This window comes from Corvus kubaryi, unplaced genomic scaffold, assembly GCF_017639235.1.
Source record: "Corvus kubaryi isolate FWS band 111438036 unplaced genomic scaffold, C.kubaryi_AGA036_p1.0 71, whole genome shotgun sequence".
NCBI classification, from domain to species: Eukaryota; Metazoa; Chordata; class Aves; order Passeriformes; family Corvidae; genus Corvus; species Corvus kubaryi.
In genome coordinates, this window is record NW_024582059.1 from 16,302,399 (window position 1) to 16,316,279 (window position 13,881).

At 42.7% G+C, this 13,881-nt stretch overlaps 1 protein-coding gene across 5 annotated transcripts in view; it reads left to right on the plus strand.

Moving 5' to 3' along the window:
• ARHGAP24 (Rho GTPase activating protein 24) overlaps positions 1-13,881 on the plus strand; it is a 186,521-nt gene that overhangs the window by 63,139 nt on the left and 109,501 nt on the right. For all 5 annotated transcript variants that reach the window (XM_042049758.1, XM_042049760.1, XM_042049759.1 and 2 more), the window contains exon 3: positions 4,346-4,433. In XM_042049758.1, the coding sequence (XP_041905692.1) occupies positions 4,346-4,433 (88 nt within the window). The remainder of the gene's footprint in view (positions 1-4,345; positions 4,434-13,881) is intronic.

The following is a 13,881-nucleotide window of genomic DNA, read 5'->3' on the forward strand; positions in this document are numbered from 1 at the left end:
TTATATCAGATACCCCACAGCCAGGGCTTTGTTAGAGTGCATATGTGTTCCCTGGGCGTCAGCTGCTGAGAAACTGAGCAAAGGGACACTCCAGACAGCCTCAGTACAGTCATGTAGACAGCTACAAAACTTAGCAAGGGGAAGTGTTGCTGTGTGGTGAAGACAGACAGATGGGTGTGAAAGCAGACAGAATGGGAAGTGAGAGAGCTGCAATTGTTCTCTTAACGCTTTCTCCACTAGAGTTGGGCACCCAGGTGCATGTTGCACAAACAAAGCTATTTTTTTAAATGTAAAAAACCCCTCACATATGTATATTGAAGTATTTCATATGCACTGATGTTTGCAGTAATAGTTCTGGAAATAGACAGTAAAATAAAATCACCACTTGAGGACATTTTCTTTTTAAACCACTGCAATATTCTGTATGGTGTTACTGTCTGGTTTCTCCTCATATTAACTTGGCTATTGTGTGTGGCTTTAGGCTTTGCATTTTAGTCGATGAAATAGGTTTCATCTGTGAAATTAAGGCGCTAGGGTTATAAATGTAGCAGTTTTGTTTCTGTGTTCTCAAAAATCTGTTACTAAGAGAGCTCACTGTAAATGGTAAACATCAGAAAAACATCAGAAGGCATCACACTGTATTGAGTCTGCAGCATGCCTGCTGCTAATGAGTTGACAGCAAAGTTGAATGCAGTTTTCATTTACTCATGAATTGATTTTAGTTTACAGTGGTGTAGGCTAGGTCTCGTTAATTTTGTGGTTTTGTTTAATTGAGTAGCAAGACCAGTGATTAGCTTGAATATGTTGTATGCCTTCAGTGATGCAAGCTCCCAAGACAGTGACATTTAGTCCAGCATGAAGAGTGACCTGTTCACCCAGTGTCCTGGTGTCGCGGGTTCGGTTTGTAACTGGGCAGAAACACCAATTTAGTGTAGTGGTTTGGTCCAAAATACTCATTACTGTTTATCTGCTGTGAGATAAGAGTTAGGAGAAATGCAAAACAGGCACCAAACTTGGAAGAATATAAAGAAGTTTATTAACAGACCTAAAAGAAGAAGGAAAAAAAATTATACCACCTTCAGAACTCTCCTCCTCCCCCCCACCTTCCTCCCTTCTCCCACTGACGATGTGAAAAGACAACCCTTAAGATGTTCAGTCTGTTTACCACTTCCATAATAACCTTGTTCAGTCCATTTAGAAAGAGAAGTCTCTTCTTGCTCATGCTATGAAAACATTATCACAACGAGACAGCCGCCCACTTCCAAATATCGTTCAGTCCATTTAGGAAGAGGAGTCTCTCTGCCTGCGTGTGAGTCCTTTCCCCCGACTTGCAGCTTTTCCCGCAACTGCCTTCGAGGGTCCACTCTTGAAGTTTTTTGGGGTACAATTTTAAGGTTGAGCCGTTCAGAAACAAAAACAGAGGCCCTTCTCCTTCCCTGGGAGCAAAGGGTCTTCATCATCTTCATCTTTAGGACTATCTCTGGGAGCATCTCTAGGAACTGAGGTTTTCTCCTTTCCCATTTGGAGCAAAAGTCCTCATCTGGTTCATCTCTACGGACTGAGGTTTTCTCCTTTCCCCTTTGGAGCAAAAGTCCTCATCTGGTCCATCTCTCCCTGTCCAAACTTCTCATGGAATTACAGCTGCGTCAGCATCTGCCTATCTCAGCGCAGGTGCTTTTGCTCACGAGTTGAACACTCCACCCCCCATATCTTCATGAAATTACAACAGGATACTCTGATATATCATAGCTTCACAACAGAATTTCAGCTTTAAGCATCTCCTCTCTCTCTTCCCTCAGGTTTTCAGCTCTTCACAGCAATAAAAGGGTTAATCTCACCTCGGCCTTGCAGCTTTGCAGCTGGAATGTTGAATTTTTCTTATCGCAGTGGAGAGGGGGAGAGCCGAGCCGCTCCGGCTGCCCACGGCAAGGCAGTGGGGGGGGGGTTCCATGGCTGGAACAGGTCCATGGCTCCAGGATGGCCGTGGCCCGGCCCGGCCTGGCCCAGGCAGGGCCTGGCCGGGCCCGCTGGCCCCCACACGGGGCCTGCAGCCACTTGTCCCAGCGCCGGAAACGAGAGAGAGATTGGAGGGGGAGTTTGCCTATTCTTAAATGTGGATCACAGAGGTGATCACAACTTTAAGTGGCTTAGAGAATTGTCCATATTCAAACTGGCCAGCTGATAGGTTCTGTCAGTTCCCAGAGGAAACTGTAAGCACCCCTTAGCAAGGACGTCCCTTCTGGGACTACGCTTGCTAACCTATGACACCTGGGTAGAGCTACTTCTGGGTAAAACCAGCTCAATCTGAAAGTGGGCAAGAAAATTATACCAGTCTTAATGGTCTGTTACATGGGACAAAAATACATGTAGTTAAAATGGCTTTTAGAGATTCTTATTCCTGGTCTCCCATAATTCTCAGAAAAAATGTAGTCCTTGTTGTTTTTCTCAAAAATCTGTTATTCCTAGTTTTTCTTCAGGAGTTAATATAAGCAGTTGAACTACATTGTGACTTATCTTTTCCTGTTCATATAACCATTTTTGTTTATGACATTTGTCTTCCCTAATAAGGTGTTTCACAGAAGGCTTTGGAGAGTGACATCTATTAACAGGTGCTGTGTGTGGCAGGAGTGAAGGAAGACAGCTCCGAGTGGAGCTATCGGACCAAGGCACTTAATGCTTCTGATACATTTGTATTTGCAGTGAGTGGGGACATCTGCCCACAGCTGCTGATACCTGCTGCTTGTGCCACCTCAGCAGAAAGCTGTGCTGTTTCATCTGCTTTCATGGTGCTTTGACAAGCATCATAGTGTTTAACTGAGGTGATTTTGTATGTTCTGGTGAAATCCCTGTGCACCCTCTCTTTGTCTTCATGTGAACAGTGTTTTTGCTGGCACACAGCACTGACAAGTTGGTATAGAGCCCAGACTCCACATCAGCTGGTACAAGTACTGATTTTGTGGAACATTTGTTACCTGTTCCTTCAGGTGACTTTTCCCTGTTGGTTTGTAAGGTCTCCTTTGGGAGAAGACTGTAGTGTTTCAGCTTGTCTTGACTTTCCAATAACTGTAAATGGTTCTGCTCGAAGATTGCAGGTCATAGCAATGAATTCTGGGATATCAAAATTGTTGTTTTTCATGTACAGGGATATCTTTAGTGCTGCTTAGATGAGGGGTCTGACATCTTTGGGCATTTGGTTGAAACTACTATGGAAAACAGTGCTCCATATTGGACTCAATGATCCTTAAGGGGATAAGGACCTTACTTGAGGTATTCTGTGTTTAAGATATGTAAGTTATTTAAGTTGTTTACTTTGGAGATGGAGGCCCCATTATGCCATAATAGGAGAATATTACTAAGTAGGTGTTATCTCCCGTTAACAGTGGTGGAGAGCTTGTACCTAATGCAATTCCTAGGATGCTGCTCTGAAAATTTATCCCTGGACAGCCATCCCAGCATAATTTCCCTAAGGACTGCCTGATGACTGAGGTTGAAATGGTACTAGGAGGAGCTGTAATTTCTAAAAATGAAAAAGAGCTCTCAGAGGAAAGGGGTGCTCTATCCATCCCATGTATCCAAAGGGGAGGGAATAAACTGTGTCTTCAACACACCCCTAGAAATGTTTTGAGGGTTGCAGGGGTTTTTTTTGGTGACCAGTGTTACTAAAAACATGCACAAAATTCCCCACCTGCCCTCTTAAGGTAGTGAAATCATAAAAAAGGCATCCAGTGCCCATCACAGATTTTCTGACATCTCTCTGCCTGTAGCAAACGCATCTTTGGACAGGACTCCCTCTGTGCCCGCTGTACCTTAGCACCAGCAGCCTGGCACGCTGCAGCCACGGGGTGGGAGTGGGATGTTTTCTCTGTATTTCTTCCCTGGGATGCTATGGGAAAAGGGCCCAGAGCAGAAGCTGGGTATGCGCTCCACAAAGTGAGGTTACTCTTCTGTCCACACCCCTTTTGGCTTTAGCTAAGAAGCCTGGCTGCTGAGTTCCCCTGCCTCACATATGCAACTTCCTAGCTCTTCACTAACCCTTTCTTTTAAGATTTTTCCTTGCAGAACAGTGGGATTAGTGTATGTGATAAATACAAAAGTCTGCATAGCATTAAATACCCAAGAGATTAAAAAAGCCTAGAGCTGTTACCGAATGCTTCAGTTAATTAAGGGGATCTATCATTTTGGCTTTTAGGATAATCCCTCCTCAATCTCACTTTGCAAATCAGGTGCTCAGATGTTTACAGTGAAAAAATTCATGTTTAACCCAGTCCAAAAAGAAGAAGCACTAGTCTGTCAGAAGCATGGTAGCGGTTTTAATCCCATGTTTGTTGTTACTTTTTTTCTTTAGGGTACCATCTTTCTGCCTGGCAACAGAGTAATTGAGCATCCCTGCAATGAAGAAAGTCCAGGAAAGTTCCTTTTTGAAGTTGTTCCAGGTAGGATATTCTACTCCATATGAAAAGCCTTTGCAGTTTGTCCTCAGTGATGAATGGCCACATCTGTTATGCCAGAACAGAAGCTGAAGGTGATTAATGATTCAATTTAAGGGGGAAATAAAGGTTTAATTTGTTAATATGTTGGTTCATAATTTTTTCATTCACCCCCGGGCAGCATAGGAAAAGGATGTGTATTTTATTTGTTAGTGTAAAGCAGAATTCTTCAGGGCAAGGAAGTGCCAGGTCCTGCTTTTGGATCACAACAGCCCCATGTGGCACTATGGGTTGGGTGCAGAGTGGCTGGAAAACTTCCTGGCAGAAAAGGACCTGGGGGTGCTCACCAGCAGCTGCACATGAGCCAGCTGTGCCCAGCTGGCCAAGAAGGCCAATGGCACCTGGCGTGCATCATGGTGTGGCAATAGTGTGGCCAGCAGGACCAGGGCAGTGACTGTGCCCCTGTTCTGGGCACTGGTGAGGCTGCACCTCGAGCGCTGTGTCCCGTTCTGGGCCCCTCAGTGCAAGAAAGACACTGAGGTGCTGGAGGGAGTCCAGAGAAGGGCAATGGAGCTGGGGAAGGGGCTGGAGCACAGGTCTGAGGAACAGCTGAGGGAGCTGGGGGTGGTTTAGCCTGGAGAAGAGAAAGCTGGGTGAGGACCTTACTGCAGGCAGCAAGTGACAGGATGAGATGAAATGGCCTCAAGTTGCACTAGTGGAGATTTAGATTAGATATTGGGAAAGATTGCTTCACTGAAAGGGTTGTCAAGCATTGGGCAGGCTTGTGGAAGGGAAGTATGGGAGTCAGCCATACCTGGAGTTATTTCAGAGATGTGTAGATGGAGTGCTTAGGGACATGGTTTGGTGGTGGATGTTGCAGTGTTGGGTTATGGACTGGGCTTCATTTTAAGTATCTTTTCCAAACTAAACAATTCTGTTTCCACATCCAGCCAGCCCAGTGTATTTATTCAATATGTTCTCTTAATCCCCATACTACTTTTGTGTGAATGCACCTCATATTACGGCTATTTGGAAGGGCAAATAGATGGTAATGTCTATTGTTCTTGGTCTTAAACCATCTTAGTATCAGGGCACAAATGTAGTTGTGTTCACTGATGTGCCAATTTCTAATATATTGTAAAAGTGTCAGAAATATGAAGTAGGCTTCAAAGCTTGATTATGAAAGATGTGCAGTAAGGGATTATTATGCAGAGAAAGCCAGTGTGGTATCTCTGAGGTTTAACACTCACCCCAATCTTGAATCAATCAGATTGGAAAAGTTTCTCACAGTGTCTTCTCAAAGTCTCTTTTTTATGTGTTCAAAATACAGAAAGAAACTAACTTACTAGCATTGCAAGCCTGGAGTTGACTAAAATCTTGTTTCCGTTGGAAATTAGGAGAATTCTCCATATGTCCTGATTCATATGACAGATTCGTTAATCAGTCTGATAATGCTGACCCTGGGGATGTGTATCCTTCATGCCCAAGTTAAGAGTGCGGTTGCTCTTGTGATTTCCCAAAATGTTTTTTTAGGCCACCTTTCTATGGAGTCAAGCTAAAAAGTAATTTGTAGTTACTTTTGGGCAGAATTCAGTGTTTATCTGGAGCATCCCTGAGAATCAGGTAGGCTTTTGTGTTTTGTCTTGTTTTGCTTGTTTTCAGTTCTGGGAATGGGGTTTTGAATGTGTTTTAGGATAGCACTAATGTATTTATTTCCCCCCTCCCCACCCCTTGCTAACAAGCATGTGGCTATAGAGATTTCCTACTGGACATCTTATGCCAGGGATTCATGATGAAAAGAAAAGAGTTTTTTGGGAAGTCAGGACATTTCATGCCACAGCACTGGTCTTTGAGGGATGAAATTAAAATGAAGACTCAGACTGACTGTGGAGGTGGCATCACAGTGCAGATGTGTAGTAGTGAAGTAGAAGTGCCCACTGGGTTTTATGCAAAGATGAACTGAGCATTGCCACTGTCATCATGTCACTTTTGCTTCTCAAGGCAAGAATTTGTCAGCCTTCTGTAATGGAGCTGTTTGTCATCCGTCTCCTCTTAGTGACTCAGTATAAAAGTCAATTTTATAGGCTGACAGCAACAAAACCAAGCTCTTTGAGTGTAACCAGAAAAATGTATTGTAGTTAAGGTTCTGTTTAGCCTTTGTTAGCTTTCATATGGGAAATCAGCTATGTAGCACCAGGATCTACTTGGAGATTTTTAAAAATTTTGTCATCTTAACTGAGCATTGTGTTAAATATATGGTGCTGAAGCTCATGCTGCTCTTGCATTCTGTTTTCCCTGTATTAAAAGTTGAAGCAATTTTGGTTACAATCCCAAAAGCAAAAGTGACAAGTCCTCTTTTTGTCTATCATGTCTGTGGGCGGCCTGAAAACTTGTGTGCGTGTGTTTGTTTATTGGTAATACATGCAAATTATTTTGGGAATGTATGTGGGAGTAGGTTTATACTGTGAAACTAATACTCTGTATGCAGCCATCTCTGAAGATGAATGAAAAAAATGTGTGTGGAGACAAGTATCTTGCAGTTTTGGTGCTGTAATTAAAATACAGATGCCTTCAATTTGCATTTTGAAAACATTCTGTTCATTCCCTAAGTCACTACATGATTTAATACTTAAAACTTTTCCTTTTTAAAAAAAATTTGGTGTGCTGACAGTTAATTTACAGGAGGGAGACTTTCTCCTGTACAGCACAAGGCCCATGCCACGCTTCTGTGTGGGAGTTTTCTGTGCGGGAGTCAGTGACCATGAAAGGATTAGTGATGCTTGTGCTTATTAACAGCTTCTCTTGCACTCAGAGGAATGTTTCATAGTCAACAAAAATCAGAAGAGGCTTTAAATTAATACTTTTAGTGGGAAATGTGCACATATAGCCAAATTGTGTGATTAGTTTTGCTAATTGTTATGAGCTTTATATAGTAGATAAAACCTCATTCTGTGCATTGGTTGCATTCTAAAGAAAACCTGAGGTTTTCCTCTTGGTGTGTAGGTGTAATGGGGGAAGGCATCTCTGTTCCCACAGAACTGCAGCAGGTGACCCTGCTGTGTTTCAGTGGATTACGTGTCACCTGTAGGTGCAGGACGGAGGTACCGCTGTGGTTTGCATGTGTGGTGGTTTGCAGACAGGATTCCTGCACCTCACTGGCACCAGGAGGAGCCAAGCACAGAGAGGTGGGAAGCTCAGGCTCGTCCACTCTTTCTCACACCGGGCTCCTCAAGCGTCTTTTTTAGTCTCCTGGACTCTCCAAGGGTTGCTGTGTGAAGGCATTTTGGGCAAGTGCAGCATGAAAAGCCTTGCAGTAGAGGCCTGTGGATGCTTACCAGGGATGTCTGGATGCTTGTAGGAGCTCCAAGGATTGAATCCTCATTTCCTGATGCTCTCAGAAAGCACCACCAGCTCAGAATAATCTGGGACTATGTAGGCAATTGGTCTAGAAGAGATGATGGTTATTGAATAGACAAAGGAATATGCTTCGTCATTGACTGGACTTTGATCCTGGAAACTAAGCTGCTTATACTGCTACCCCACCAGCCTGCTGTTACTTGAGAACCTTGTGTGCTGGCAGATGTCCTCCTCTGAGTCTGATAAATCATTTTGCAGCTTGGCCTCAGGTAAGAAGCCAGATCATCACTCCAGTGGTACCTCATCATTCGGATGTTACCGAATCATGTTTTTCTTTGTCCCGGTCCTGTATTAATGCAGATTTCATGAAAAATTAGCACAGAGGACAAGGTTACTTTCAGCACCATATTCACTAGCAGGTGACCTGGTTGTATGCTCTGATCTAAATCATGAATTTCCTTAGAGACATAAATATCCTAAAGATTTCTCTGATGAGTTTTGCAGTTGCATGAGTTTTAATATTTGTTTAGTACTGTTTAAACTAGAACATAAATTTCCAAATACTGGTCTTCAGTATTCCTTGTGGAATCTTTTGCTTGTAAACTTCGTGCATCTGTGTTGTATTTTTTACCATTGACAAAGTATCATAGTCCAGCATGTGCATCTGTGTGGATGAATTTGCACTTGGTCATACTGAGGTACCAAAGTTCGTTCATCCCACTAAAAGCATTCTCTTTGCAGTCCCAAGTTAGTGTCTGCAGCATAAGTCAAAGTTTCATGGTTAGGGATTATTAAGACTGTTAGGAAGGAACTGTAATATTTCAGCAAAGTCACTTGGAGTCTCTGCTGATGCTTTTTTCTGCATTTGTGTGCCTGCTGATTTCTTGTGCCTGTGGATTCTGGGCTATCTCCCTTCCTATCAGGGAACATGAGATCTTATCTTGAGTCATGGATGGTGGAGACTGCAGAAGGCAAGAATTACCTTTAGCACCATCCACTTTTGTTAAAGGTCAGTTTGTCAGGCTCTTAATTAAAACCTCTGTAAGGAAGTGAAAGACTAAATTCCAGAATTTTGTAATAGTTAAAATTTTTTTCATTAAAGTGGCATCCAAAGGCGTTTTTCTTTGTTTCTTCATGTATTTAATTGCATGCTATATGGCAAATTACATTTCTTGCAGGTTAGCTGTTCTGGTCGGGAGTGTGAGATGGGTTTGAGGTTTGGGGTTTTACAAGCTTCCTTTACATGAAAGGTTGGATAATAAACTACTTCTCCTTTTTTGCTTCTTCTACTGCAGGAGGTTTTCACTCCTTTTAGTCAGCTGAGATTTGCATGGGTAGGTCTGTGCCTCCATGGCTGAGAGTCAGGTGGGGTCTGTTTTGCTTGTGTGTGTCACGCTGATCTCCCTGTCAGTAAAACAGGCCCTTTAGCCTCCACAAAGGAGTTGTGGGGTTTGACAAGATAAATGGATGCCAGTCTGTTGTGAAGTAATCGAAACCTCTTGAGTTCCCTGTTGCTATACAGTGTTTAGCAGATTAAGCCCTTTGAGACTTTCGCCATGAGTTCTTAAACACCTGGAATGGGAAGGCCGCACTAGGTGCTAATTCTTGGCACCTACTGATTCATAGTGGTTTTAATTAAGGGTCCACGAAGGCCTGGAAAATGTGGATTTAATAAGTGCACTTGCATTTTTTCCCTAAGACACAAGTAAGACAAAACAGGAATTACAGATACATCTTTTTTGGCTAAAAAAGCAATTTTCTTTGTAGTCCTCCTGTGTACCTTAGCAGGTTGGATGCCAAGTGCTTACTGTAGCTTCTACAATATCCTTCTCCTCTGATATCATTGCTTTTTAGTCCTGTAAGTCATATTGACAGCCAGACTTCTGTGGGATGGGACGGGTTGGACTCTACAGTGAGGCACCAAGCAGGGCAGATGATTAGCTGACATGTTTGACTGTGGCTGATATGGTGCAGCATCATGTCTCGGGGATAGAAATGTTTGAGAAGGTTTTGAGCCTGCTGTTTTGAAATAGAACTGTGTGTTTTCTGTAAGGATGTAACCTTGTAAGAAATAAGGGGCAAGAGTTCCTTGCCTTGTCTTCTCAGGAGTAATTGCCATATCCTAAGTGAGGATACACCCACACATACAGCAAGTAGCTTTCCTTGAAGGCTTAGCAGAGTGTTGGCAACACAATGCAATAAGCAAATTCTCTTCTGTCGGCTTCAGGAGAAAATTGTTTGTGTATTGAGAGGTTTCCTGCCCTGATGCAAAAAAAAAGCCTTCCCAAAGCACACGTGTGCACACACCTGAGCACTGAGGGTGCTCTCTCTGCCTTTGCTGTCAGGCAGATTCTCCGTATTCCCTTTGCCATCAGCATAGCTAGCACAATTTATTCCCTTTTCTCCACAGTGTAAAACCCAAAAACGAGGTGTTAAACTATTCAGCTGCTCTGACTCGTTCCCGGTGCTGAATTCTTGACTCCCGGTATGATGCGGGTGGATTTAATTGGTGCTGCCAGGAAGATGAATGCCTCCCCCTGTACGTGCTGACAGCCAGCAGTGCCTCTTCATTAGCCGTCAGGAGCACAGGACCTCAAGAGCATTGCTGATACCGCCGACTGAGCTAATTGTACCTCTGATAGCTTGTGGAGGGGGCAGACAGGCTGTTTAATCAAATGGGCACCAGCCTTGCTGCACAGATATCTCCCTGTAGTCGTGTGTTGCGCTAGAGCAGCTTGGAGCGCTGCTCGTTCCCTGTCGAAGATCTCCTGAAAGCCTTGCTGTCCTTATTAACAGTGATGCATTTCTCAAAAATGTATCTGGTAGAGAGCCACCTCTCTGCACTTGAACACATTGGCATGCCCTGCCTCATTCTTATCCTTCGAAAGGTGATTCAAAACTGATTTTTTTTTTTTAACTGAGTCTTGGAGGTGCATGGAGTCAGTGTGCCAGGGAAATGAAGCTGCCTGAAGCCTTGCTGCATGTTTCTCCCAAGGTTAATGGTGAGGGCTCACTGGGAATGAATGCTTTTCCATCTTGAGCAGCAGCTCTCATGACGCAGAATTAGTTGATGTGCCTGTAACAGCTTTGTCTCCTGGGAAAAACAGAACCCAAACCATCCTCAATCCTACATGCCTGTGAAATGAGATGGTGGGTTACACCACTGAGCTGTTGTGCTGCCACCATAAAGTCTGCTAATTTCAAGCTCATTTCTGTACAAGGCAGTGCATGTAACATCCCTTTTTACCTGTGTTTTTGTGCCTTTCTTGATATGGCTACTGAACAACAACTGGGAGAGGGCACCAAGTTTAAGATACCTGCTTTTTGTTCCAGTGCCTCTTTCTGTGACATTGGACCAAGTCCTACCTTTCTGTGCCTATGTGTCCACACATATTTAATTGAGATGCTACTGCATATTAATGGTGTCAGTCTGAAGTAATGAGAGCCTATATATGAGGGGTTTGGGAGAGAGAAGCAAGACTAAGATTGTGACAGAGTGGCATGAGTAGTTTTGCCTCCTCTCCTTCATATGGAAGATCCCCTCATAATACTGCATCTGCTTAAAGATTGAGATTGGTGTGACTCTGATTTGGGCTACTAAAGAACTACCAGAAAATGTCCTGTTTATCATGTAAGGGGAGATGAGGCACCTTTTCCGATTCAGAAGATGAGGTTGCTTTTCTGGTAGAACTCAAGCACTGGTATGTAGCAAAGAAGAGCCTGAAAAAACTGTTTTACACATAATTTCTTTCAGTATAGAAACATTAATTCATTGATTTTTTTCAGCCTCAATTTATCTGATAGTAGACGTTTAGGCCATCTGCTTTCGAAGTGAAGGAATTAAATCTAGATGCAAGAACTATATAAAAGCCAAATAAAAGAAGAGCCCTTTCTGAGGTATGCAGCAGGTGCAGAATGAACACATTTCTCTTCGCTCATATGGCTTGGGTGTGTAACTTCGTATTTAGTGGAATATCACAAAATTTCATGAACAGACCCTGTTATCTTGAATCCCATCTATCTTGGTGAATGAATGCAGCCTATAGGTTAAAATTGTGTGTGTTTATATTAGAAGTAGTAGTAATATTGCCTGCTTTCTAAATGCTGTTTCCTAGTTACAGTCTATTTTGAAAATAGATGAGAGAGGTGAATTACTTCTGAAAACTACTGAACAATTATGTATTTCACTTTCTTTCATCTAAAGTAATTCTGCTTAATCATCTGTTCTCAGTGACATTAGTTTCATGTGGCAGAAGACTGCACTGACTCTATAAAAATTCACCCATACTCCATAAAAATATACCATTACTCAAGCATGGTGTATGAAGCTGAAGTTAAAAAGTTATTTTTCACTTTTGTCTTTTAATTTAGTAGTGGATTGCTTTTATTGATCCTGCTTACCAACTGTGGTGCGTGTGATCTGAGGTGTGTTAAATTAGCAATATCGATCATTTGTGACCCACTGCTGTCATTTTGGAGGTCATCTGCTACACAGAAGAATTTGGAACATAATGGCAGTGGCAGCTTTAAAAACTTAGGTGGCAAAAAAGCAAACTTAGTGATAAACTGGTCAAGTTTGTGATAAACTTCTTCCACCATTATTGTTGGTGTACACCAGATTGGCTCTTAGTGAGGGTGTAGCTCATCATGATAATTACATTGGGATATGGCTTTTTCCCACCCTATTTTAAATGCTACCAGTTGTAATCACAGCAACAATGAGATTTTTTTTCTCTGCCTCAGCACTCCAGCTGGCACTGGATTTTGATGATCATTAATAATGTTGGAAAACAGCTTATGCAGTGCCAGAAATGCAGAGAGAGTTCCCACAAAGCCAGGTGGTCTGTGGGTAGTGAGAAAGGTAACTGGAATGAGAGCTTGTTGCTTGGACCATTTCTGATGGTGATTTGGGGACCAAATTATATGTGCGGGGAAGCACAGTATTGGCTTTTTCCATTGTTCTGTTAAGAGGTGTGAAAAAATCCCTGAACTTTGACTGTGCAGACTCTGTGGGGCTGAAGATACACTGCACCCCAAAGGTACGGCTGGAATGAGTTGTGAAGCTACAGCAGGTCCTCAGTAAGGCCTGTATCCATTAGCTTTGTGTCCGTGTCTGTTTTGTTTGCCTGTACAAAATCCTTTGTGCTGATACTTTTGGCATTCTCTGGGGTGCAAGTACAAACTTTGCCTCGAAAGCAGCAAAATGCCTTTTCTCTTCCTAAATACAAGAGCTGCCTTAAGGGCATCTGTTACAGATAATTAGGGTTCCTCTACTTGGTTGTTCGGGTTTTTTTAGCTTCGTGTAAGTCCCTCTAGTGGCGACATCAAAAAGTCCGGCGAAGTAACCGCTGTTCTTGTGTCTGGGATGCCCTGTTCAGGGCTACAAGTTTTAGCTTCATTATTGCTTTTTGAAATATCCTTGACGTATCATGAAGCACAGTTTGAAACTTAGATTCCCCAGCAAATTCTGTGAAGTGGGAAGAAGGTACTGGGAAAAAGGGAAAAGTCAGAGGCAGTGATAATCCAGGCTTCTTTTGAGAAAAGATGTTCCTAAATGCCCATACTGCTATTATTTGGATGTAGTGTGGTGATGATTACTTCGCTCACAGAATTGAGGATCCATCAGTTTTAGTCAACATGCAAGGTTTTATAAGAAAATAATGCTTTTATTATAATTGTCTGTGTGCACTTTCTGTATTTCAGTTGTTAAAAGACACTCTGTATTCGATTAAGTAATGAAAACAGCATTGTAGGAAGAAATGAGACAGAGATGTTATGGAGGGAAGCTCCAAAGCTTAGACATTCAAGATGTCATTATTTGGTGAGGTATTTTCTTGTACAGTTCTTCTGTAATAGTAGTAGTAGTAGTAATAACAATAATAATAATAGTAATAAAAACCAACATAAAATTCCCATGCTCATTACCATTTTCAGCAAGAACATCTGCAGCTGCAAAATGTAACTCAGTTAAGGTGCATATATACCTCTGCTGTGCTATAGCTGGTGGGATTCCACTGTAAATGGCAGGAAAGATGGAGATGAGGTGACTTGCCTGAAGCTGTCTGGAAAGCTGGTGGCTGAGTCTGAAGGCAGATCT